This window comes from Aythya fuligula, chromosome 3, assembly GCF_009819795.1.
Source record: "Aythya fuligula isolate bAytFul2 chromosome 3, bAytFul2.pri, whole genome shotgun sequence".
In the NCBI taxonomy this organism is placed as follows: domain Eukaryota; kingdom Metazoa; phylum Chordata; class Aves; order Anseriformes; family Anatidae; genus Aythya; species Aythya fuligula.
The window spans coordinates 113,464,716-113,490,577 of record NC_045561.1 but is presented as its reverse complement, the minus strand read 5'-3'; the positions used below and the strand labels follow the sequence as shown (position 1 = coordinate 113,490,577).

The following is a 25,862-nucleotide window of genomic DNA, read 5'->3' as shown; positions in this document are numbered from 1 at the left end:
GTCACCCGCCCTGACATTTAAAGCAAAGGTTAAATTTCGTTCAAGCCAAAGCTTATAGCAATTCATAAAAAAGTCAGCCAGGTTACTAAAAAGAAAAGTAAGGCGTATCTCTGTGGGTCATATGTAGTTTGATTGTAAAGGGCAGGGAAGTCACTAGAAAGCTTTCTACCAATAGCTGTAAGCCCTTAAAGAATATAACCTATAGCACATGTGATATGCAAAACCGCCTTAATTATAGCTCTTCTGCAACGACTTCAGAAGAAGCTCTGCTGCTAAAGGGAATTCTGCGTCTCTCGTTACTGTGGCCTGAGATGCACTATCTGACTGTACAAAACTCATCACAAATATCCTCACTTTCTTCCACTTTTGCTGTTCAATTAGAATAGGGAACCAATGTATTCTGTGAATCATTTTTGTAAAACTGGTGTCTCAAAAATGAACAAAGATGCGGCAGAAAAACTTTGCGAGGGAGAAAAACACTTCACTTGGTTGGACAAAGTTTGCTGAAGCTTGCAAATAAAAGATGCATTCATAAAAGGCTGACAGCGATTTATTTACACGCTAATCTGTATTTCCTTGTGAAATGAGTCTGATGTCTAGACTTTTCTTTTGCTTCACTATGAACGCGTACAACGCAGTGGCCTACCTCTTCCACTTCTTCCCACAAATCGTAAGTCATTGAATCTGGCCACCTGGTTCTTCATCACGGCAGAAGCATTTCGCAGCTCTGCAGAGTAGTTCTCATCGTTTCCAGCCATGACAGTGACCACGGTACCATCGGGCACTTCTCCCAAGGCCACCACCTGTTAAAACGGGAAGAAAAACCACAGCTCGTGAGACAACCCTCGAAAACGCGTGTCGCCGTCCCAGCTTTGCACCCTGCCATGCTCATGACAAAGCTCTGTGGCAGCTTCTCCAGCCAACTGTGGTGAACAGTCATGTGTTAGCTGAACACAGAACAAAGTGCCACATCAAACAAAGAAACATCATGTATTGTCTCCCTCTCTCACAGCCTAATAGGGAGTTACTTCTTTGTTACATTTCTTCTGAAACATTCAACAGCCTTATGTAGAGGGCCTGGTTTAATACTTCCTGAAGGCCAACTTTGTTCTCAGCAACCAGTGTGCAGCAAGAAAACACGAGGCAGGGCTCGTAGCCATAAATTACACACGAGAGCACATTTGAAATGGAAAGTCGGGGATTGCTATCAGCAGCCACAGCACTCGGACTGGGTTGGTGGTGGTCAGGCCCAGCCTCCCAGCCTGTTGCCGCCTCACGGGGCCACCAGCAACACCCACGGACCCATTGCGACGGGTGGCACCGGGCACGGCTCGCAGCAAGCTGCGATGGAGCACTCCGTGGCTGCAAGTCAAGCTCTTCAGATGCAAGATGAAACAAAGGCTGCATTTCCTCGCAGGCATGTAAATCTTCAGAGCGCTCGCAAGAGTCGCGTGTGGTTAGCACCGATACCCCGCTCAAATTCCAGGATGGGTGAGCAGAATAAATTAAAGTGTTTCTCCCTACGTTGCAGCTCCCTGATAGTCCCACTTCTATGCCTCGGCGGTTCTGTAGTGCTCTAACCTATGATGAGATAAATACCCCAGAGCGGACAGCCACTATATTTTAATGTGAAAACACCAGCGATACCTAAGTTATTACCACACTGTTACTTTTTAAAGCAAAAACAAAGTTAAACAGGAATACTAAGTTACTAGGAAGAAAATATACACATTTCTTCACACGGTATAAAAAAAAAATAACAACTCCACAGAAGTGGAAATAATTTCCTGTTGCCCAGTTAACTAATACTGATGCTAGAAATGCATTTACAACAAAAAGAGGTCCACAAATACTGCACAGCTGAGCTGCAACTTCAAAAAAAAAACCATAACTTTGAGACACAAAACCTGTTCTTTTGCAATTTCTACCAGTTTACATGGTGAGCTATGACTTTTTATATAACTCATTTTATTCTGTCTCCTGAAATATGCATGACATTTTGTCATAAGCCCTGCTTGAAATGTTTTTCCCATAAATGATCATGCCTGAAACTAATAATTGAAGGTTGCACTGTAATATTAATTAAGTAAAAAGAAAGAGTTCTGAATATATATGGAGAGCATTGCATGGCCCAGTGCACTGTAAAGTGTTTCTACATGACAACAAAAATTAATGACAAAGGTATACAAAACCTGAAAACATTTAAAATAGACTGTGTTATTGAAAAATGGGGTTCATCTTCTTAAGGGAAAGCATAAAGCAAAGCTGACTGAAAAAAATAAAAATGGATTACCCCGATGCCTTTCTGTTTTTCCACAAAACACCAGGTAACACCACCCAAAATTGAAAACGGAGTCCTGCCACTAACTGCTGTGAGGTCTACATGGAAGGATTTGACTTTAAAGTGATTCAAATGTCCCTGAGCACGAAAACACAAGAGCCACCTTTGTGGATAAGATCTGAGATGCCACCAGCTCCCTGCCTTGGGTCTGACAGCAAACAGGTCCGAGGGCTTCAAAGCGAGGTGTAAAGAATCCCACTGGAGGCAAATGGTAATCACATCACCAATAATCATCGGCTGAGCAGAGGGGTTGAGTCGAACCCTTAATAAATGGCTATCAGCTTAAAGTTTTAAAGTAAGGGGCTGCTTTTAAAGCGCTCCCTTCTCTGTGATAGTGTGCTAACTCTGGGCACTCTTGTTATGCACATTAACACCCAGGGTGGTTGCAACCTCTGCTTTTTTATTTGTCACAAACAAAAAAATCGCATTAACTCCAGAAATGCAGAGAAACCGAGAGCACAGGAGGAAGTGCGAGTCTGTCGGGGGCCTCGGAAGAGGGAGTGAAATGACTGCAGCCCCTGCTCACCTCCGGCTGCCTAGGAAGCTGGGGCACGCAGCGGGCAGCCTGCAGCACCCCTTGCCCCCAGCTGCATCGCCTGGGCAAGAGGAAGAGAGGCGAGCGGGACTCAAAGCCTCTAAAAAGGCCCTTCTGCACCCCTGCCGGTACTTCTCACAGGTTTCTTTCCTAGCTTTCCTCTGTCGATGCTGGTGCAGTTTGGCAGCCCAGGCAGTGGTGTGGAGCTGCACGTGCCGCTGCCGGGCTCGCTGCACTATCACGCCTGATTGAGGACCGCATCCCGGCTGCAACGCACTGGCTGCTGATGCAGCATGATGCAACATCTCCGGGAGGCTTACGAGGAGAGGGCTGGAGGAAAAGGCGAGCTGAGATCAGGGGTGAAAACACACAACTTCAGCTATTAAAAGAAAGTCCTCTTACACAAAAAGCTCCCCTGCTATGTTACGGGAGTAAGATGTTTGTAATTTTCCTACTTTCGTGTCTTTTTCTGTCACGAAATACCAGAAGATTACTGCACGTGTAAATAACAGCACTGTCTAGAACAAAGCTTCTTCGCAAAACAAATTTGAAACCCGGGGAAATATAGATCACTGAGAATTTTAAAATGTAACTTTACACATTGAAAGAATTGCATAAACCTTGATTTGGTGATTTTATGCCATGTCTCAATCGAAAATTTTTTGAATATTCATAGAAAATGGATTGCAAGTGCATTGTGAAATGAAAAAGAACTAAGTAAAAATTTAAAGATGAAAAGAGCCACAATGCAAGTATTTTACCTATTCTTCAAACATAAATACCTCCATCATTTCATGGCATTCATTTTCCGTATCAAGCTACCTACACATTTTGATGATTAAAATTAATTTTGCTTTCTTTAAAACTCAACATGATACTAGAACTCAGACGAAACCACAAAATAAAAACAAACCTATTCTTACAAGTCGAAAATAACTATGTATTTTTTTTGCATAGCACAATTCTCATCTGGTCAGGCAACCTGTTTGCCCGTTTTCTGTCCAGAGGGATTGAAAATTGCCGAAGAATGTATCCTAAAAGATGGAAGCTATATGCACGAAGCAGAAATACTGAACAGGAGCAGGTACTAAGGCTTTCTACAGAGCGAAACGCTTGTTTCAAAAAAAAAAAAAAAAAAAAAAGCTAGTGTACTTGCTAAATAGCTCCCCTCAGACATTGATACCTATCACTTCAATAACTCCTCTTGCAATATACCGAATTCAAACAGCCTCTGAATGTCAAATCTTCCGTAGTGAGAATGTCTTTTCCAGAGATTGCCAAAAGAGCATCTGATACTATTAAAAATATTTTAATGTTCTATAACTTAAAACAGAATAACTGATTTGCACTACTTTTTTGTTTAAAAATACACATCTGGGCTGACAATTTATACACCAGGTTTCAGCTTGAAGTTATTTAAAACAGCTGAGTTATAAAGTCTGAAAACTGGGGTTTGGAGTGGAAATGCTGACAGACCCTGAACTACTGTGGTGCTACTGGGAGAGATGGTATATATATACCTCACGTCAATTTTTTTCCTGCCTTTACGTTCACTAAGGTGCTTTACTGTTACCAGCCTCATGCAAGACAACGTCCAGAAGCCTCTCATAACATCTAGGGTGGCAATTTGGGTCTTTATGACTTCAGTAAAACTCCCAGACAGCAGCATAAACAGAGGGCCAAATCCTGATGACTGTACGCAGATAAAGGGCGGCTGGCTATTAAGAAACATCAGTGAGTAAATATGATGTGGATCCCAGTGCACAATATCCATTCCTTTTCTGCTTGAATATTACGAGATTGTGAGAGCTCTGTTAGGAAGTACATGTTTAATGCTCTTCACCACAAAAACAGTTTGCATTAGCAATCTTATTAGTTAGTACATTCAATGCGGACTCCCTCCCCAGAGTGTGTAAATATTAATACTTAAAATTCAAATGTAATACTTAGCCAACATTATTTCACAAAATTATAATCAAACCCAGCACTGTTTATAACATACTTCCTTTCCTGCATATGATTTATATCTGTTTTTTTCTTAAATTAAAACAGTGCTATATCCAGGGTACTTTTTAACTGGAGATCTCTGAGAGAGAATTATGACACACTTAACGCACCACTCAAAACATTATCATCAACATATTATTTATTGCCAATAAAACTTCAAAAAGTGTGTTGTCTGTGAGCCATTTTACTTTCAAGTTACTGCTTAGCCGAGATTTCTATAGCCCAAATCTGTCTCTTTTTTTTCTTCTTCTGCGATAATTCCCACTCTGCTGTATCACATCAAGTGTTTTGCTGCAGCTTCTTTGGTCTAAAAGCACTGGGCAGCTGCAGACAAGCCGCATTTGACAAATGACATACAACTTTAAGAATTGTCAAATTTATTTCAACTGAGTTTCTAATTAATTCACCAGTAAGTAAGGGCATATATATATGCCATATTTGAAAGAGAACAAAGTACGGATTGCATGCTACATGGGAAAGCACAGACGTGCCCAGAGCTGGAGGGACAATTCAGCAATTGTGAGGCATCAGTAGATCGGTCAGACCCATACCTGCCTGTCAGCAACCCCACTTATGACCCAAATACAAGACACGTAGAAGTACATATGAATATTAGCAATTTGGGAAATGCTCTGATCCTTTTTCAACCCCTTTATCGCATGGACGTAGTCTTATTGGGGTATCATTCTAAATACTTTAATGTTTAGTGTAGATCTCCCCCTTATTCTAATGAGCTGCGACCGCATCCTTTGAATCGCCGTAAGGTGGGAGAAGGCTCGGGGTTTTCAAATGAAAACAGAAATACGGATACGGTAATGTGAGAGCTCCCACACCGCGTCTATAGAAAGCGGCTACAATACCAAGCTAATCTACTACTGAATTAAATCACAATCACGGCCCTGGGAGAGCTCCTCCTCACACCGCAGCCCCGTGAAGCAGAACCGCTCCGTGGCCCACGCCTGGCCCAGCAGCACCCACCGAGGCACTGTTTTTCTGTTATTTCCATTCAGCCTGACCCTTGCCGACCACAAAAGCAGGCCACATTCGGAGCCGTCCTGCACCTCGAAGCCCGACAGGTTCCTTGCCTGTACCCGCAACCTTTGGCCTGCCCTAGCCTGCATCCCTACTGCCTTCCATCAGCATGGCACCGTTACTGACAGCCCCTTGGGAACCACTACGTTTAGCCACTTTTAACAATTTTCCCCGCAAAAAGCGGTAATGCCAGTATGGCTTTCCAGCGCACGCCTGGAAACGCTCAGACCCTTTACAAGCCCAGCTCCCTTCCAGCCCTCCACGGGCACCCCATGTCCCAGGCCGAAGCCGGGCAGGTGTCCCAGGACACCCATCCCTCTCCGTCCCCACCAAAGGCCACGGGAGAGGACATCCAAAACTAATACTGTCGGATGCTGCAGGGGAGGAGGAGGGCTCACTTGCAAGCACACAACCGGTGCTGTTGATAGAGCAGCCAAGCAGCCCTCTCCTCGCCCGAGGTGGGGATGCAGCGGGACAGGGCATCCGTTTATCCCCAGGCCTTGCTGAGGAGGGAGCGTCCCAGGGCCAGGAGCTTCCCTGCTCCTCCATCAGGAGAAGCGAGGGGGTCCCGGCCTCCGCCTTGGGGTCTCCCCGCCCCATCTCGGCCTGCGCTGCCTGTGGGCCGCAGGGGGGCTTTGGGATGGGGGAGGAGGGGTGGCACCGAAGACCCACTCTTGTTCTTCCACCCCAGCCTGACCCCCCCCAGGGACCCCATCCCTCACAGCACGTCTCACAGCAACCCCCCAGTGTGACCCCTGCCAGCCTCAGGACGGGGATAGAGGCAGACGTTGGGGGAGGGCATCCATTTTGCACCCAGCTCTTGCACGCAAGTAAATTGCCCATTCCTCAATGGGGGGGAAGGAGGGGGGGATTTAAAAAAAAAAAAAAAAGTGGGAAAGAGAGGATTTGGGCTGGGGGTGGCACACAGACAGAGGGAGAGGCTTGAGGGGGGGGACACCAGCTCTGCCCTGTGGGGAGGGAAATAACGGGATGACCCCCAGAGGGTGGGAGGTGGGGGGGGGGGGTGACCAGGCATTGCAGGGGACACGGGAAGCACAACGGGATGGGGTGGGCACAGGAGACAGCAGGACAGGGTGGGTACAAAGGGCACTGCCAGGCTGGGGGGGTGCAGGGGGTACTGAAGCACGAGGGGGGTACAAAACCCCTATAGGCCTGGGGGGGAGCACAGGAGGCATTGCAAGGGGCACAGAAGCTCCTGAGGGTCAGTGGGACACACACACACCGGAGACATTGGGGAGGGGGGGGAAGGAGTCAGTGGAGGATGGGGGTGGGAGGGGGACACAGGAGGCACTGGGGGGGCACAGAAGTCACTGCAGGACAGAGGGGGCACAGAAGTCAGCGCAGGACGGAGGGAGGGGGGCACAGAAGTTGGTGCAGGACGGCAGGGGGACACACAGGAGGCAGTGCAAGATGGGAGGGGGGAGCACAAGAGGCACAGCAGGATGGGGGGCACAGAAATCAGTGCAAGATGGGGGGGCTCAGGAATCATTGCAGGCTGAAGTGTGTGTGTGTGTGGGGAGACAGATGCAAGGAGGGAGGGGGAGAAGGAGTCATTGCAGGACGGAGCGGGGGGGCAGGAGACACTGTAGCGGGGGAGCACAGAAGTCATTGCAAGACGAGGAATGAAGGATGAGGGGGGGACAGAAGTCATTGAGGGGGGCACAGAAGTCACTGAGGGGGTCACAAAAGTCACTGAGGGGGACACAGAAGTCATTGGGGAGGCACAGAAGTCATTGCAGCACGAAGGGGGGGACACACGGGGGGGACACGAATCAACACAAGACGGAGAGGGGGCACTTCAGGATGAGGGGTGCTGAGGGGGGGGACCCCATACACACAGCAATGACCCCGGGGGGGGGGGGGGGGGGGCACGAAATCCCCTTTGCCAGGACAGCATCGGCTGGGAAGGTGGAAAGGGGGGGGGGGGGGCGCCGGGGGGGCTGGGTCTTGAGGGTTGTGGGGGGGCGTTGTGGGGGGGGGGCTCACCTTGAATGCCACCGGGAGGGTCTTGTTGCAGCGCCAGTGCGAGGGCAGCACGGAGCACAGGAAGTTGGGGCTGTCGGTGCGGACCAGCTCGGCGGGGTGGTCAGCGATGATCTCCACCATGGTGCGGTTATCGTGGGGGCGCAGCCTGGGCACGGCGGCCGCGGCTTCTTGCTGCTGCTGCTGCTGCTGCTGCTGTTGCTGCTGCTGCTGCTGTTGGGCTACTACGACCGGGCTGACTTCGCTCATCTTGCCGGGCTGCAGGCTGCTGGAGGGGGGGCTGAACCTCCGGCTGGTGCTGGGATCTACGGGAATACGCATCACAACAGCCACAAGTTAGCGAATTGGGGGGCGGGGGGGGGGGGAAGGGGGGGAGCGGTGAGGGGGGATCGCTGGAGGAGGCGTGTAGAAAAAAAAAAAAAAAGGGGGGGGGTAGGGGGTTGTAAAAAATAAAAATTAAAAAAAAAAATCGTCGAAAAAAAGGGGTGAATGAAAAAGTGGAGGCGTCAAGATTAAGTGCCAAAAAGCGAAAATAATAATAATAATAACAATAATAAAAAAGCCAGCAGAATAAATGCACGAGGAAAAAAAAAAATCTCAGTCTGTTGTTTTTTGGTTTGTTTGTTTGTTTTTCTCCGAGGCAGCCGGACGGGGCGGGGGGCGATGCGATGCCGGTCTGGGGGCGCCTGCAGCCCGCAGCAGCGAGGAGGGCGACGGTGGGCTTGGGGCCGGGGCTGCGGCTCTCAGCAGAGCCCGGCTGGAAGCTGCATGGTCCCGGCTGCACCGCGCCGCTTCTCCTCCTCCTTCCTTCCTCCCTTCTCGCACAGTCTCTCTGCTCCTTTCCCTCCTTCTCGCCACCGCTTCTTTCCTCAAGTGCTTGAGTTTCTTTCCTTTTTTTTTTTTTTTTTTTTTTTCCTTCCCCTCCCTCCCAGTCCTTTTTTTTTTTTTTTTTTCTTTTCGGATTTTCTAAGGTTGGCTGGGGAGAAGCGAAGGCGCTGCTGCCGCTCGGGCTTCCTGGGCTGCTGCTGTGCGCGGCGGCCAGTAGAGGAGCGGAACTTTCAAGGGGGGTGTCGAGGGGAACGTCCCGGTTTCCTCCAAAGAAGTCTTCCTCCTCCGGACAAATAAACAGCGAAAAAAAAAAAATAGGAGAAGAAAAAGGAAAAAAAAAAAAAAGAAATACGGACGAAGTCCCGCTGGGCTCCCCCCGCTTCTTGCCCTTGGCTTTAGGAAGCCGGGGCTCCGCAAAGGCGCTCCCGGAGGGGGGGGGGGTTGGGGTGAAAAGAAAGTTTTAGGGGGGCCGGGCCAGGAGGGAAGTCCCACAGCTGAGAATGAGAAGAGAGTCTTTAGCCGGTTCCTCTGGGAGGCTTCGGGGCTTAAGAAAAGTTGAACTTTCGGATTCCCAGGGAAAAAAAAAAAAAAAAAAAAAAAAGCGGGGAGCGCAGTTTGGGGAAAAAAAAAAAAGGGAAAAGGAAAGAAAGAAAAAAAAAACAGTTCTCTTTAGGCTGATTTCTAAAATATGCCCAAGTAAATTCTGGGAAAAGGCAGCCTCGGTGCAGTCCGGTCCTTTTAATTAAGTCGCTGCTGGATCCAAGTCCGTTGAGTTGAATAGGCTAACAAAAATCTTTCCTTTTTTTTTTTTTTTTCCGCCCCTGATGAACAACAGCAGCAAAAAAAAATCATTAAAACGTCGGTTTGTCTGAGTTATTTTTCTTTCTGAAAATCGTTTTGAAAAAAAAAAAAAAAAAAAAAAAAGCAAAGCAAAAACAACAAAACTTCTTTTGGGTCCCAAGAAGTTGAGGTCGGGGAAGATGAAGGAGCCGAAAAAACACGCCACGGTTTTTTGTCCTGAATGTGGTTTTTGGAGGCTGGGATTTCTAATGATTAGGTTTTTGTGGTTTATATATACAGGACTCTCTGGCTAAGGCGATCATTATGCTGATGAGAGTCAGCAGCACGTGGTGCTTCAGTCCTCAGACTTCTGCAGCCTTCAAAATAAATAAAACAATGTGCATCCCCCACAGGAGGAGAAACTCTGCTCCGAGCCGGGCTCACCCACGGGGAGGGGGACGAGGACAGGGAAGGGGGGCAGCGGGACACGGTCTCCGAGCTCCACTTCTCGCCGGGTTTTTTCCATTAACACTTTGGGGCTTGTTTGTTTTAAAATATATATATATGAAAAATCTTGTTTAAAAAAAAAAAAAAAAAAAAAAAATTAATAATAAGCTGGTGCCAAAGTTTTTTTTTTCTTTTTTTTTCTTTTTTTTTTTTTTTTTCTAAGTCTCCAGTAGTCTAACGCCTAAAACATTTCCTTGAATGAATGAAAGCTATAAAACCCCCCTCAGACTATTAAGGTAAAGGGAGTCTGGTTTGTTTTCTGCCTTAAAAAAAAAAAAAAGAAAAAAGAAAAAGAAAAAAAAAGAAAAAGAAAAAAAAAAAAAAGGGCAGATCTTATTAAAAACAATTTACATACCCAATAGTAAAAAAGTGTAACCGCCTCCCGGGGCAGATAAGAACCTATCACATCCCTCCCGCTAATTTCTAAGGTTTTGCTCCTTCGGGCTCCTGCCACCTTCTTGCGAGCGGCCGGCGTGGCGGGGGGGGGCCGTGCTGGGTGTCCCTGGGGGGGGGGTGCCCATGGGTGGGGGTCTTGGGGGGGTGTCCTGCGAGGGGGACATCCCTTCCACGCATCCTTTACACCGAGCCACTCTCCGTGCAGAGAGATGGGCTGGCGGAGCTGAGCCCCCCCAGGCTCTCCCCGTGCCCCCCCGCCGGTTCCCTTTTGATCCCCGCGAGGGGGGGTCACCGTGTGTCGTCCCCACACCCCCGGGGACCGGAGGGGAAGGTGGGGCAGCAGGAGCCGGGCGGCCCCGCCGCGGCGCTCGGAGGCCGAGCTCTGCCGTTCGGTCGCAGGGGAGAGCTCTCGCTCCGCGCACCGCCGCTCCGCGCGGCTCGGGGGGGGGCGGCGGCTGCCGGGGCCGCTCCGGCCCCCCCCGGGGTCTTTCCCACGGCCACAGCGGGGGGCGACAGCCCCTGCGCCGCCGCCCTGCACGCAGCTACACCCCTTCTCACTCTTTTTTTATTTTTTTAAATATATTTTTTAAACTTTTTATCATTTTTTTTCAATTTTTTTTCCCTTTTTCTTTTTTTTCATTTTTTTTTCCTTTATTTCCTTATTTTTATTTCTTTATTTCTATTTTTTGTCTTTTTTCTTTATGTTTTATTTCTTTATTTTTTTATTTCTTTATTTCATTTCTTTATTTATTTTTTATTTCTTCGTGCCTCTATTTTGTATTTCTTCATTTCTTTATCTTTTCTTTATTTTTTATTTATTTTTATTTCTTTATTTATTTCTTTATGTTTTACTTCTTTATTTTTATTTCTTTCTTTATTTCTTTATGTTTTACTTCTTTATTTTTCCTTTTTTTTTTTTTTTTTCTCATTCCTCTTTTCCTCTTCAAATATCAGAGGGGATGGGGGAAGTTTCCTACCCTGTTGCACATATGCAGTCTCTGTGGGTAAGGAGCAAACCCTCCCTGAGCTTGCCCCCCCTCCTGCAGCAGGGACAGGGGGCTGCTTTCCCCCAGGGGCCACAGGCACCTCCAAAGGACTGTCACACTCCACCGAGAGCACAGGGGATATTCAGAAGCTCCACCTTACTGTAGTTGCAATACCGAAAATACACCTTTTCATAATTATTTGAGTAAAATGTTTGTGACCACCATGTTTTATTAATTCATCCCCCCCCCTCCCTCCCCCCCCCCCTTAGCTGGAGGGGAAAAGCTTTCCATTAGAGCCATTCCAAAGGCGCTAGAAAGAAGGCAAGAGGATGTCTTATACCCAAATGCTATATATACCTGACAGTCATTACATTTCAAACAAGAAGATACATTTCCACTTTTAATTGGCCACACTAAAAGTTTTACAGTCGCCTCTCTTCCTACTAAAATAAAATAAAAAGTTAATTAGGATAAACCCAAATATGTTATTGGAAGCTACCAGTGTAAGGTCACTTAAAATAGTCCATGGTTATTTATAATCTTGAAAGAAAATTTTCCACTGAACGCCCTAACAAAGTTTCAGGTATCTGGCACAGCTGATTTTCAGTCTCCAAGCAAAAATATCTTTCTGCTGAACATTTACACATTTAACAGGAACTTACTACAGCCTGGAACAGATCACAGCTCAGAGTACTAGCATTTTATTTAAATGGTTATGGACAAATTAATAAAAGTACCAGTAATGTTTATGGACTTGCATAAAAGCTGGATGGGATTTTTTCAAAATAGTAATTCATGTTATGATATATATAATCTGGAACTTTGGCTGGGATTTGGCTGAAATGGAGAGCAACCCTGCTGCTCGGCTTTCCTCGGCTTTCATTTCAGAACTTCTCGGAATTTTAGCCCTGGTTGCAAAATGGGTCATATTTTAAGATGTTAGAGAATTGCAGGAGGGTTAGCGAAAAAATGTGCTTGCACTGCAAATTATGTCTCAACAAACACCTTCAGATCCACTTTATAAAATAAGATTTTCATTAGTACAGCTACGATTGCTGCAATTTTGATTGTCTTTCAGCTTTTTCCCTTTTAATTAAGTTATGGATGCAGCCATAATTATATCGCTTTTTGCCAAAAAGGTAATGTTTTAAACAGCACAGGGTTTGTTTACTGTTACTTTTCTAAAATCCGGGCCTAGCGCGCACATGTTGTAAGTATCGTATGCTCGAGAGGAAAAATAATTGTCGAATTTGAAAGATGCAAACCTGGATGATGTTCCCTAAATAAATAGTTTTGATGCCAGTTTGCTGGGCTGGAATGTGCTGTAAATATGATGAGTACAGGATTTATTTTGAGCTATAGAAGTAAATAGCCTTTGTGAAAAAGGAATAAGTGAACGGGTTCATGGGGTTTGTTATTGCCTTGGATATTTTTAGTTGGAGTGACTACAGCAACGTCAGCAATTATTACTATACCTGAGGACGTGCCAATATTCTCTTTCCAAAATCTACCTGCCCAGAGTTTTCAATTCACTCATGAAAATAAGCATCAGGTCAAAATGTGTCAACTTCAGTAAGCTTAGTGCTACAGGAGGGATTGCCCAAATTTCCATTCATTTCAGCAGGGGCAAGATAAGCTCCAGTGGCTCTTGGCAGTGCTTTACTTTCACTTTGGCTGTGAATTGACTGTTTGCCCAGCTATTCTTTGCACTTTTTAAAAAAAAAAAAAAAAAAAAAAATTGTCAAGCACATTTAAAAAAAAAAAAAAAAGACAAATAGTAACTCCAGATTTGCATGTTATTTGGTCTGTTAAGTAGACGTGTGGTAATGGGTTCTGTAACTACAACGTTCGTATTCAGACTCTGGACAACTCTGGTTTGTTTAACTACTGTGTCCCTGTCCCCTTGATTTACGGCCTAGATAAAAGAACACTCGTTGTGTCCTGAAATTAGCTGACGCCATTTAATATTTCAGCACCACGCACTGATTTTTAGCATTTCTAGTCCCCGATACAAATATAAGCACAGAGGTTCTAAAGTCAGGCTGGAAAATGATTATATTAAATAAATAAATAACTAGATAGACAAATAAATAAATGAATTCCAGAATATCACTTTTAATATTACTTTTTTCCACTAGGTTTTTGGTAGTAAGCGAGGACTGATGGCTGAAACTTGTGCGCTCTGCCTCCGGATTTGATGCTGACTGGCTCTGGGGCAAGTTTTGCTTCAGTGTAGAAAGGGGTACTAGTTATTACCACATACTTCCAGATATAAGAAATGTGTGTAAAGTCCTCAGAAGTCAAAAAATTAGCAGGGCTCTGCTCCCGTAAAGCATACCAGTAATACCAGGAGATGAATTCAAAAAGCTGGTAAGAAACCTGCCGTGTCACTACTGAAAAATGGTTGGCTTCTCCATGGCATGCAGCGAAATGCATGTTATGCAAACAAGAGAGTAAACAGTTACTGAAGTCTGGATTTTCTCTTAATGATTTATTTTCTGCTCCACTAACAAGCACAGGCTGCAAACCTGGCTCTCAGTCCTGCTGTAGGGTTATCCCATTCCCCACCCTGTCTGCAACCCCAGTGGGACAGTGTGATTTTCAGTGAGGTATCAAGCAGCAGGTGGCCATGCCATCGTTGTGAAGGAAAAGGAAGGAGGGCCAACTTCCCACCTTGTAGCAATATTTTAAAGGGAAGGTATGGCCTGTCTGGCAGTAAAAAGCTGCCAACATACTATGATCAGAAAAAAAAGTTTAGCCCATCTTTTTCAAGTAAATTATATTCATCTTCTGTGCTCGTAGCATGCCATCTGAAAATCTAACTGAAGAAAGTTGTTAGGGTCCCATAGTTAGGGACAAACTTTTTCCATGGCAAGGTTGACTTTGTTCCTTTCCATTAAGCCCGGTCACAAATTCTGTGTAACCAATTCAAAATGAGAAAAAAACAAAAACAAACAAAGAAACCATCTTGAACAATTTCAGACAAAAACAGCATGTTGTTTTAGAGACATAAAGGCTAAAAAATGAACTTACTTTTTTTTTTTTTTCTTTTTCTGTTTCCTTCTTTCAGCATATATAAAAGCAGCATGAGCCAGAAACTTCACGGTTATTTTTTCTGTTGACCTCAATGAAAACTGGTTCCCTTGACTAACTGTGGGGAAAGTGGGTGGTATAACTGTTTGTAATTAAAAAGGGTTTATACATTTGGAACCTTGCAGAGTCCCTACGTTTTGCATGCTGTTTTTTAAGAGACTAATGAAGTGCACTCTGGCCAGATACAAGCTCCATAAAGCTCCCAGGGAAGATCCTCCATGAGTATGTCAGACTCAGGTAGCAGAGGTAATTTTTCATGCTCCCAACCACAACAATTTCAGATCCTTGCATTTACTCTCCTAGTGTTGCAGTGGTGAGGATTCCCATTGGAAATCTATTCTCAGCAGCACGAATGGCAGAAATAATTGTTAGACAGATTTTTTAATATCACGAACCTAGAAGCTGGAGGAATAGAAAGAAAACAGTGCAAAACTTCCTCTAAAAAGGGACGGAAACGTGCAGTATTGGAAGAGGTAGGGCAGCCTACAGGGGTGAAATAGAAGATCAAAGCACTGAGTAATGATAAATGCGAAGTGAACATATTGTACATAGTAAATCAGCTATTTGAGGAACTAGAAAAATTAGTCTATTTTTGCCCTTTCTGTCCTGATATTCCTTCCAATGATGAACTGAGCAACGTCAGGCCAGACCAGAGGATCAAGAACACAACTATATTTGTGATATAAAGTAATCCAGAAAATGCTGAGCATGCTGCTCATGTTTTAGCATAAAACACCTGCACCCCACATTAGGTGTGGTCTTAAGGCCTTTGGTGTGTGGAGAGAAATATAGGATCACTCCTTGGCCATCAGCTGGGGCATTGTCAGCCGTGTCCCAGAAGACAACAGCATCAGTCCAGAACCAGGCCTCGAGAGCTAATGACAAAACGTTAAACATCACAGGAACAAGTCTCTCTAGTAATAAAAGACAAAGATCTGGCAGAAAAAATGTTATAGGTGAAGCTGCCAGGAGTATCTGCAGTTAAGCCTGCCTACCACTTTCCAGTGTAAGACCTTGTTTTCACTCAGGTAACGTTGCCAAATTTTAACTGTTCAGGATGAGATTTTCAATCCTGAGTCTGCCTCAAGCTGATTTTTTTTTGGAACCCTCCAGCAGGAATACTTCTGTTGCTTTCTAGAGCGGTGGTAAGACAAAGCACATTGTTTCACCAAAGCTTAAACATTTCTTAGAGCCATCCCAGTGTCTATTCCAGAGCAGCAATGGGAAGTTTTACCAAAGAAGAGAGGAGCAGGGACAGAAAATCAGATAAGTTCCTTTTGTTGCCCCTGACCTAAAGGATCCACCCAAACTTGGCTGAGCTGTAACCTTCTGAAAATTGTTGAGGTTTTCTCCTGCGCGTGCGCAGTGCAGACGAAGCAGTTGGCAGCTAAATTCTGCAAAGCTTCCGTAGCAGCACCGGGCTCGCTAGACTGGATTGGATCTGTAGTCAGTCTCGTCTGACCGCTGTTCTCCCTGACAGTAGGCTGCACGAGATGTTTTAGAGGGAAGGATAAGAAACCCTAGAGTCAGCAGCGAGATATGGGATGTGTTCCTCCTTTAAGGTCTCATCCTAGTTAATGGTAGCTTATAAAACATGATCAGAATGACTGTCAGCAGTTCGGTTTTAAATTGTGTCTTTTAGAAGTCTATAATTCAACCATAAAAATTCCTTCCAGGCTGAAATCTGGCTTATGCTGTCAGTTCAGAAGTCAAAATTCTTTACAGATTTTTTAAAATAGCCTGTTTTGAAGTGATAGAAAAGAAAAATAGTAGTGTACAAATTCTGGACGTTTCTGTTCTAATGCACTTCATAATTCAGTGATGATAAGTTTCAAGATACTTGTCTCAAATATGGTCAGGCTCCTAAAGTAAAATGAGTAATTAAAATTTTAATAATTAACACTAGCCTTTCAAATGTGAATAAGATTCTCTGAGGTCGGAATATTAGGAGTATTCTGACATTAGAAGCTTATGTGATATAATACCCAAACCTGTTATTTAAGTTTCTTTTATAAATATTTTATTTATTAAATGCATATGTGTTGAAAAGCAAGGGAAAATCCTTCTGTCTTCTCATGACAAAACTCATAGTGAAGTCAGTCAGTCAAACATTTTCCTAATTTAAGCAATAATAATAATAATAATAATAATAATAATAATAATAATAATAATAATAATAATAATAATAGCTATAACCTGGAAGTATCCAGGAGGAACAAGAGGTCCTTAGAGGGGGCAAATCAGAGGCAAAACCTTTCATGTACGACCACAGCAGCTCTCATTCCTACCAAGCTTCCCTTTGTAGTGGAGAAGATGCAGCAGCTCTTCCCATCCTTGGAAAGCTTTCAAACACACTGTGCTTGGCACCCTGAGGTTAGCGTGATTTTGAGCAGATAAAAGCCCATTACATGAAAAGGCAGATCCCACCCTCTGTCTTTTTTTTTTTTCTTCCCCCCCCACCCCTTTTTTTTTTCCCTTGGTAAGTAAGAAAGAAAAGCCTTATTCTGCCTGCAGTCCCACTGATTTCAATGGGAGCCTTCATGGAATAAGGTGCTGCTTCACATAAGGGAAGTGGAGGCACGCCTTTAGGTAACTGGCTACTTTGCATTGTTCTCTTATCCTTTCACATTGCTATGTCTGAACACTGACGGATATGTAAAGCCTCTCAGTTCTTCGTTTCTACTTAAAGAGCTGGAATATTTCTTAGTTTTAGGTGTGAGACAGCTCTGTTCCACTGTTTTCGACAATTGAAGTACACGGACTGAGGGAATCAGAGGAAAACTGTTTACTAAACACCACATGGAGATTGCCACTGATAGTTTTTCTAACAAAATTTATGACCTGTGTGAAGTAAATAAACTCCCTTTTTGGTAAAGAATCTGCAAGCCAATCATTCATGCTTGCTTAGAGACGTTACTGTTCGTGGTGCTTTTATGTGGAAGGCTACAGCAAAGGGTGATGTTATGTCTAAAATAGACAGTTGGCAGCTCCAAATAAAATAATAATAATAATAAAAAAGCCATTCCTGACATTTACTTATCACGAGATTCTTAAGAGATTATGGCACATTCACCCTGATTCAGGAAAGAAAGAAAAGATAATGATAGGACAATTATAATTCTTGTAACTAATATGTTATCTTCATGCACACACTTGCATGCCTAGTTGCATTTACTGGCAAGTTGCAGTGTTTTATGCATCTGAAATAAACAGAGAGCTCTCAGTACATTCAAGATGTTTAGTAAGTCTGAAAACTGTCTGGTCTGCAAGTCTGTTTGCTCTATATCTTAGAGTAAATTAGAATCGGACAGACACTTCTCTTCTCCTGGCTGCCCACCCTGAACTCCTATCTTACGCTCCTTCCCTGCTCCTTTCCTCTCCATTTTATGCTCTGGATCCACTAGAGACATAGCTGCTCAAGACAATCATGAAAATTAAGCTAGGAGAGGGAACTTCATCAGTGTTTTTATATCATATTTTCTGAAATACTGAAATGTTTCTCATGCATAAATAACTAAGGGTCTTTCAGTGGTTCACATCTTGATTTACAATGGTGGGAGAGGAGAACAGGACTGTCAATATTTGTGATGTCTGCCTAATGTAATATATGTATACAATATATGTGCTTATTTTCTTTACCCAATCATATTTGAAATTATCAATACAATCTTTAGTAAACACTATTCTACCTGTGAAAGCACTCTGAGTTTAAAACTAGTGAGTGCCTCCCTGAGTGATGATCCCATGTCCTTACCTCACCCCATTGTATTTCAGCACATATGCTATGGAATGTCACTGGGGCTTTGTTTTCTCTAGAAAAATGACCTGTTTTTGAAAAGGGGTGTCCAAAATAGTTTTCCACCCTCAGGTTCACTCAAGCAGCAGTAGAAGTGGTTGCCTCACTCGTGCGGACAAGGTCAGGTAAGTTCATTGCTTTCTGTAGCAAATCATGCCTGTCGAGGGCTCATGGGAGAACTCGCCTGAAGAAGGCAAACAGGACTTGAATCAGAGTCAAAATCAAAGAATTTGTTACAATAGTTGTTGAACTTGGTGGCTTTGTCCACACTGGAAGAGAAGTTGGTTTCAATGCTACTCCAAGATGTGTGGAGAGCAGGCAGGCGCTTTGACAACACTCATCAAAAACACATCATTTGTTTGGGGTAGTACATACCTCCTGCTCTGAGATACCAGCAGTAGAAAAGTCACAATTCAGTAAAGCTACAGTACTGCAATGTCTACGGTGTCAACATGGGTTGAGACTTTCTCTGCCAACGTATACTTGCAGAACATCAGATGATGACCACTTTTTTAATACAGTGTTATTTGTCATCTTCATAAATATAACAAGCAAGGCCACAAGCCAGTCATCCAAACTGGATGATTTTTAAGATTATGCAGTCAAATTTAAAGAAAAAAATGACTTTGATAGAACAGTTAGTAGAAGAAAGCACCTAGGCTATAAGCAAGTGATCAATATTCTCATCACATGAAGCTGATGACACGATGTATATTGCTGAATCTGCAGACACTTCATATACCATTTTCTCTAATGTACTCTTATATGAAAAGGTATGCTGGAAACTGATTTATCAAACAGAACCAGACTGAGTATCTCTGCCTCTGAGATGCTTGTTGTTAACTGTCCAACTCCACGAGAGCATCATGAAAGAAGTGGATTATTACATAAGTTTCCTTTTCCTTTGCTACTTATTCCTACAACTGGGCAAAAAAGCAGGTAGCATACAAGGAAGGAAACTGAAGCAGAAGTTTCTCTCAACCTGATTACATACAATGTTATTTTGTATGGAACAACTTCTAGTTGACCTCTGCAATGAATGCTATAAAATAGTATTTTGACTAGAAATGGAACAACATTTTTAGAAGGATTACTGTTTTATCTGTCTGTCTGTCTGTCTGTCTGTCTATGGAGGAACTAAAGGAACATAGCAGCTCACTCTTACTTATAACTTCAACTGTAAAGCTTTAAAAACTGGGCAAGATCTTTCTCAACTGTGCTGGATGCCATTAGCATTAGCATATTGCCACAGAAAAAGAATTTAAAATAGACAGTGAAATTCATAAAAAAATCTTCCAAAAGCCTTCCATTTCTCAAAAGCTTTAATCCTCCAAAAGAACCCGACTTTCAGAAAGTCCTCTAAAATATATGAACTGTTCAGTACACTCACAGAGTTGATAACAGTCAGAGTATTTTTTTGATAATGAGAAAACCCAGAGCTATATTTAAGATAGGAAAAAGTAATTTTTGAGGAATTTTGAGAGTGGTCAGTCACTGGACTTGTACTTTTCTTCCTTTCTTTCTTTCTTTCTTTCTTTCTTTCTTTCTTTCTTTCTTTCTTTCCTTCTTTCCTTCTTTCCTTCTTTCCTTCTTTCCTTCTTTCCTTCTTTCTCTCTCTCTCTCTCTCTCTTTCCATTGTCTCTTTTTCTCCCTTTCTCTCTCTCTCTTTCCTTCTTTCTCTCTCTCTCTCTCTCTTTCCATTCTCTCTTTTTCTCCCTTTCTCTCTCTCTCTTTCCTTTCTCTCTTTCTCTCTCTTTCTCTCTCTTTCTCTCTCTCTCTTTCTCTCTCTCTCTTTCATTTCTCTCTTTCTCTCTCCCTCTCTCTCCCTTTCTCCCTTTCTCCCTTTCTCCCTTTCTCCCTTTCTCCCTTTCTCGCAGCACTGTTTATTCTTTTTGGCATTGCTAGAGGTTTTTATCAGACAGCATGTCCTATGGTTTTCACACAAGATTGCACAAGTACCACACAGTCATTCTTTGTCCTCCCTGGTCCTGGATGCTACATGATTGTACAAATACAAATGAACTTACAAATAAAATGAGTACTCAAGAATCTAGGTATTTTACATTATATCTTTGTAATAGAGGGATAAAGAAGACAGCAAGAATATGGAAAGGATTTCTTCAGATTCAGGCCTTCTTTACTGGCACTCTGTCTCAATTCCTAGAAAAATGCTTCAGCTGATCTCAGCTGTAATATTGGTTTATTGGAAAGAGTGACCTGATATGTTCCTTGGCTGATCTGAACACATTGCTTGTAGTTTAAAATCAACACCTTAAATTGTTTATAATTAAAAAAATATATATCTAATTCATTAGTCCAAGAGTATCTTAAAATGTTTCTGTATTTTCTGCCACGATGCTAACTCAAAACTAGCAGAGTGGAAATTGGAGAGAAGTAGCAGAGAAATAAAAACATATCCTACTCCATGTCCCAGCTAAGTAACTGATCAAAGCTGTCAAAGGAGCACCTTATAAACAAAAGAAAGACTGTCTAGAGAAGGGGTAAGAGTATTCTCAGGAGCTCTGCTGAAGGCAGTGCTTCTTATCCAAAAGAAAGACAGAAGCATGTAATTGTATCCTTTAAAAGTAGGTCTTACCACTTTGCTGTGTGTTACAGATCACACGTTATTTCACACTGGAAGCTTAGTGCTAAAATCTAAAACATAAGGGCCAAGTTCTGCTCTTAGATACACACACACAACTCCAGTGAACTCAAAGAGAGCTGTGTTCATATGTTTAGCAATGGAATTTGGCCCTAAATATTTAAACATTTATTCAGAGAAAAAAAAAGTTTCCCTGATACATTTGTATCTGTTATCTTATGTACACAGATTAGCACCACTGGGCACCCACATTAAAGACCAAAATGTTTTGGGGAACCATAAACTCAGCATTCTACCTGCTCTGCATGGTCAAATAACATTAATTTGTTCCAGGACGTTGAGGAAATTAAATCCTTAGCAACCTGTGGCTGATGTTATTTATTCTGCAATCCAGGAGTAATGTGATGCAAATTCCTGGCACTATTCCTATATTTCAAAAAAAAATACTGCTTTGGGTGTACCTGATTCTGGAAGTTTTCATTATATTAATATGCAATCCAGAAAGAACTAATGCCTTTCTCTGCTCACATTTCCTCTGCAGAGGAAAGCTCAATGTTTGGGTTAATTCTCACTTATCTTTCAAAGGCTAATGACAGGAGTCCATAATAACCTGAACATGTAATTTGGAAATGGTTAACCTGAGGATCCCACCTGCCCTCCATGCCACAATGGCCCCAGCTGTATTTTTGTTAGGGATACAAAGGACTCAGAAACCTGCAAATTTTCTGTGAGCAACATAATGCTTTGATTTGTATGTCTAATATGACTAAACAATAACTATATATAATGCTATTTTCCTTGGACAACTGACAGCTGGAGGAGAGCTGTGTTCCACATTCAGACACCTGAATTTAGTTGTCTACAGTGTAAAAGTTTACATTTAAGCTCCCATTATACTCAACAGTGACCTAAAGGTCAATTCACTTGTCTATAATTAAGTATCCAGTGCCATTAGAGTTGCTTTGGGTTGCCTAAGAAATGGGGCTGGCACATCAGTCAGGACCTGTGGGAGGCCATTTGCTCTTTGGAAAGGCAGGTAGAGGCCAGACAGCATTGCCCAGAGCACCTGGCATAGAGAAATGCAGTCAGTGGCTTCTGGAGAGCAATTCTGAGGACCAAGCATAAGTGTCTGCTTTAGGATGAACTGAGCTGGTCCCTTGCTTGCACTGACGTTGACTGGGTTTCCATTGACTATAATAGCAGCCTAAAGGAGACCACGTGCAGACAGATAATTTTGGGGGACTACAACTGAAACCTACTCCTGATATCCCAGTTGCCAGAATACGTACTGGTATTAGAGTAATCACCGTGCTTTTGGTTCACCAGAGTTAAACTACTTCGGTTGTCTTTTTGTGCAGTAAGGTGGTTCCAGTTAAATGTTGGCAAGCAGGAGTAATCAGCAGGGGTAATTACATGGGTGATGAATCTCTCGTCATGTTGCTTTGCTTCACTGAGTTCCCTGAGATCCAGAGGGACAATGTTTAGCTAAGGCTGCTACCTGCTCCCTTGCTAGGGGAGAGTCTCTGGCTACTAGCGACGGCTTCTCCCCTTGCTTGGGAGAATTGGAGCTTTGCCTTAATTTCTTTGACTTAATTTCTGTCATTAGGACAGAACTGGCTCTGGGCTGAAGCTCTCTAATCACAGGGGTCACACCTGAGTACTTCTGGCTGCAGAGGTGCAGTGCAGGACGTGCCGAAATGCTGTGGCCATTGTAAGAAGTAGGTAGGAACAAAAGCACATGTAGGCTTACTAGTGTGTTACTAAATCACGGAAAGTTGGGCCTTGCGCTTGGGTTTTGCATCAGAGCTAATGAGGTAAGTTATGAACGATCCAGAACCAAGAAATTCTTTGCTGGTACAAGTCATGATTTTGGTTTGCTCTGCTGGTTATCTTGGCTGGGATCAAACCCCAAGCGTTACTTCAGATAATATATAAAATTATTAGCATGAGTTTCCTTGATTGTGTGTGGAAACTCCTAACCTCTTTTGTGGAAGCCATGGTTTTGAACAGTGCACAATAAACCAGAGTTATTTAAAAGACTCTCTCAATTAGGGCGATTGATTGGGCTGGCTGACGGAGTCGGTAGCAAGGAACAGGACCCCCCAGCAGCTTTTCTTCAAGTGAATTCACACAGATCAGTCATGAACAAAACTCTGCTTTTATCCTATTTTCTATTTCATTAGCACGCCGCTTGCATGAGGATGTGCTCATGGTGTTGGCTCCTGAGAGGAGTGCGAACACGTGTGCAAAACGACCATTACAGATTGAAGCTCTTCATCAAAACTGGATTACACTTCACAGATTTCTATCTTCAAGATCGTGATGCTACCTAATTCTGTTTCTCTAGGTCTTTAATCTCCAGGCATTGGAGTTGCCTCAAATCCATTTTGGCACAGAATACATCATTATTTTCATATTGTACTCATCTACTCTCCTGCTTTTATCCATATGAGCCAGGAGTGAATAAGAGTTGGCAACTTCATACTCGACTATTATATTGCAGAGTACACTTTAATCAGCACCCTAATAAATAGCACGCCCAATTAATTGGGACAATTGCCAGCAAACCAATTCAATCCCTACACTTCAGTGGTTGTAAATGATGGATAAATAGCATGCTTGCTGTTGTCTGCAAGCATATTTGTTGTAATTAACAGGTATGATTTGGTGTTTGCTGGCGTATATTTCCTCTGCAGTGTTCTGCTCATTTTTTGAGCACGTTCCCTGTTGCAGTGCAGTTACAAAAAGTAAAGGACAGATTTCTCTTTCAGTGTTTCCTTAAATCAACTCGGTGCTCTTCTATTAAATAAATAATATAGTAGAATATAACTGAAGGGGCTTTCTATGTATTGCATTCCTATAGAGTTTTGACAATAAATGTGATAATTTAATTAGCATGTTTCTGTTTTAACATGTATAACAAATAAGACTTCGCCATAGCATGAAATAATTTAAAATAAAGTGAATGATTTTTGCTGAAGCTTTTTAACCCTATTTTTTTATTTATTTATTAACCAGGGATTGCATGATGGTTCGCTTTATATTGGTGTTTCCTTTTGGCAGACCTGCAGAAGTACAACTAGAACCGGTACGTGCTGATTTACTGTATGCACATGACACTTTCTCTCATTTGGACACCCTTTGCCAGGGAATTACATAAAATTGAACACAGAAAACCTTTCTAATCCCTTCATTCCTCAAAGATTGCTTTTAAGGAGACTGAAAAAATATTGAAAGTAAATGAATATGAAAGGGGAAATGGTACTGCGGAAATCTCAACAAGGGATCTTAAAAACCAGGATGGCTATGGATCAACTGAGGGTAGAAACATTTGTGTAATTAAAGGAGAACATCATTTGTGGGTTATCGGAAAAGAACAGTCCATGTTGGCATTTACTTTGACTTGTTGGCAGGAGGAAAAGAAACCACCCTGTACCGCTGCATACGGTTCCTTATTAGTTGTGGCTTCTACTGAGGCTCCGTCTCTTCTTTGGAGCATGGAGGATTTCTTTCATTACATAATCTGGCTACACTCTTTTTTTAAAATAGATTAAATTTTTTTTCTCTTGTGTGTGCAAATTCTCTTTGCACCAACGCTTCTATACTGAAGTTATTATGCCAAAGGAATGCAAGCGTCTAGAGTAACAATGGTTCATTTTCCTTTAATGACTTTGTCGACAGGATGGAGACATTTTTGTGGTGTGATGAATTCACTCGGTCTCCCGTTGTGTTTTCTCCACATGCTTTGGAAACTCTTTCTCTCTCTTTCTCCGAGAATTGTGGCCATCCACTCCAGCAAGAGCTTCATTACTTTATATTCATTGTATTTAAATGACACCCCAGTGGTACTGACCTCCTGGGATGATTGATGTAAATTATATGCTATGTAGGGGAAAATAAAATCCTTTTCTGACTTTTTATGTTCTGCAGAGAAATAAAAGTGAAAACAAATGACAGAGAAAATCGGGCCTATTCAAAGAGAAACTTTGTAAGCATTATGGTTTGAGCAGACTCCAGTTTGTAAAAGTGCTGAGACAGTTTATAATGACCTTATGATCTGAAAGGTGACCTGAAAAGGAAAAATAATTCTGTTTGTGCCCTTTTTTGGTTCTGTGTAATGCATAACAAAAGCTTGATCAGGTTTTTCTCTTGTCTCTATGAAGTTTTGTAAGAATTCTGACTCAATTACGGAGCAGCTACGGCACTTTACCAGCTACACAAGCACATGGTACTGTAAGGGACATAATGTTCCTCAGTCCTCTTTCCTACTGTCTTCTACTAATTTTGGGGGGATTGATTTAAGATTTCATAATCAGTAAGTACCTGCCTTGCTCATCTGCTCTGACAGAAGTTATCACCTATAGACACAGCAACACAGGGAATGTTCTTTCATAAGCCCAGCCCATTGCTGGGCTCTAATTTAAACCACTTCATAGCCAGTAACCTCTCACTGTGAGCAAAAGCATTTTGCACAGCAACAAAATTTGTCAGGAAAAGTTCTTTCAGTGCTTTTTCAGGCACCTCACCAAGTTTCATTGCTTCTATTCAAACTCCTGGAAATTATGTAGTTCACATTGGACATACTAAACCATATTATCACAGTAACTACCTTATTAAAATTACCACAAGGAATTGGCATAGTAACTTCTCTAACTTCTGTGTTTTCACATTAGTCCATCTTACCAATTTGGATATATGTAAAGATATGCATGGTGCGTATCATAGAAATACCAGCAATATGCTGCCTTGCCTTCCTCACTTTAATGTAAGGTTTTGGCAAATCACAGAATTTGGCTAAATACTTGAGTTGTCTCATGAAAGACTGCAGTATCTTTCATAACTTGACAGAATACTTTGATTTTCCTTTTGGCCAGGAAAATGCTTATCAGTAATCCTGTTTTAGCTGGGGTTGTCCAGATGTTTTTAAAATGCGTAATAGGAAGGAACAGCTCAGG

The 25,862-nt window shown here is 42.8% G+C and overlaps 1 protein-coding gene across 4 annotated transcripts in view; it reads right to left on the bottom strand.

Annotated features, from left to right (window-relative positions):
* Window positions 1–25,862, bottom strand: part of RUNX2 (RUNX family transcription factor 2) — a 148,883-nt gene that overhangs the window by 79,064 nt on the left and 43,957 nt on the right. The window contains exons 1-3 of one of the 4 annotated variants that reach the window (XM_032184838.1): window positions 8,145–8,240; window positions 7,923–8,099; window positions 647–803 (exon numbers count right to left, since the gene is read on the bottom strand). In XM_032184838.1, coding sequence (XP_032040729.1) covers window positions 647–803; window positions 7,923–8,099; window positions 8,145–8,240 — 430 coding nt within the window. Of the gene's footprint in view, window positions 1–646; window positions 804–7,922; window positions 8,241–25,862 lie in introns of those variants that run through there. The other 3 variants (XM_032184837.1, XM_032184840.1, XM_032184836.1) reach the window with 3 other exon arrangements.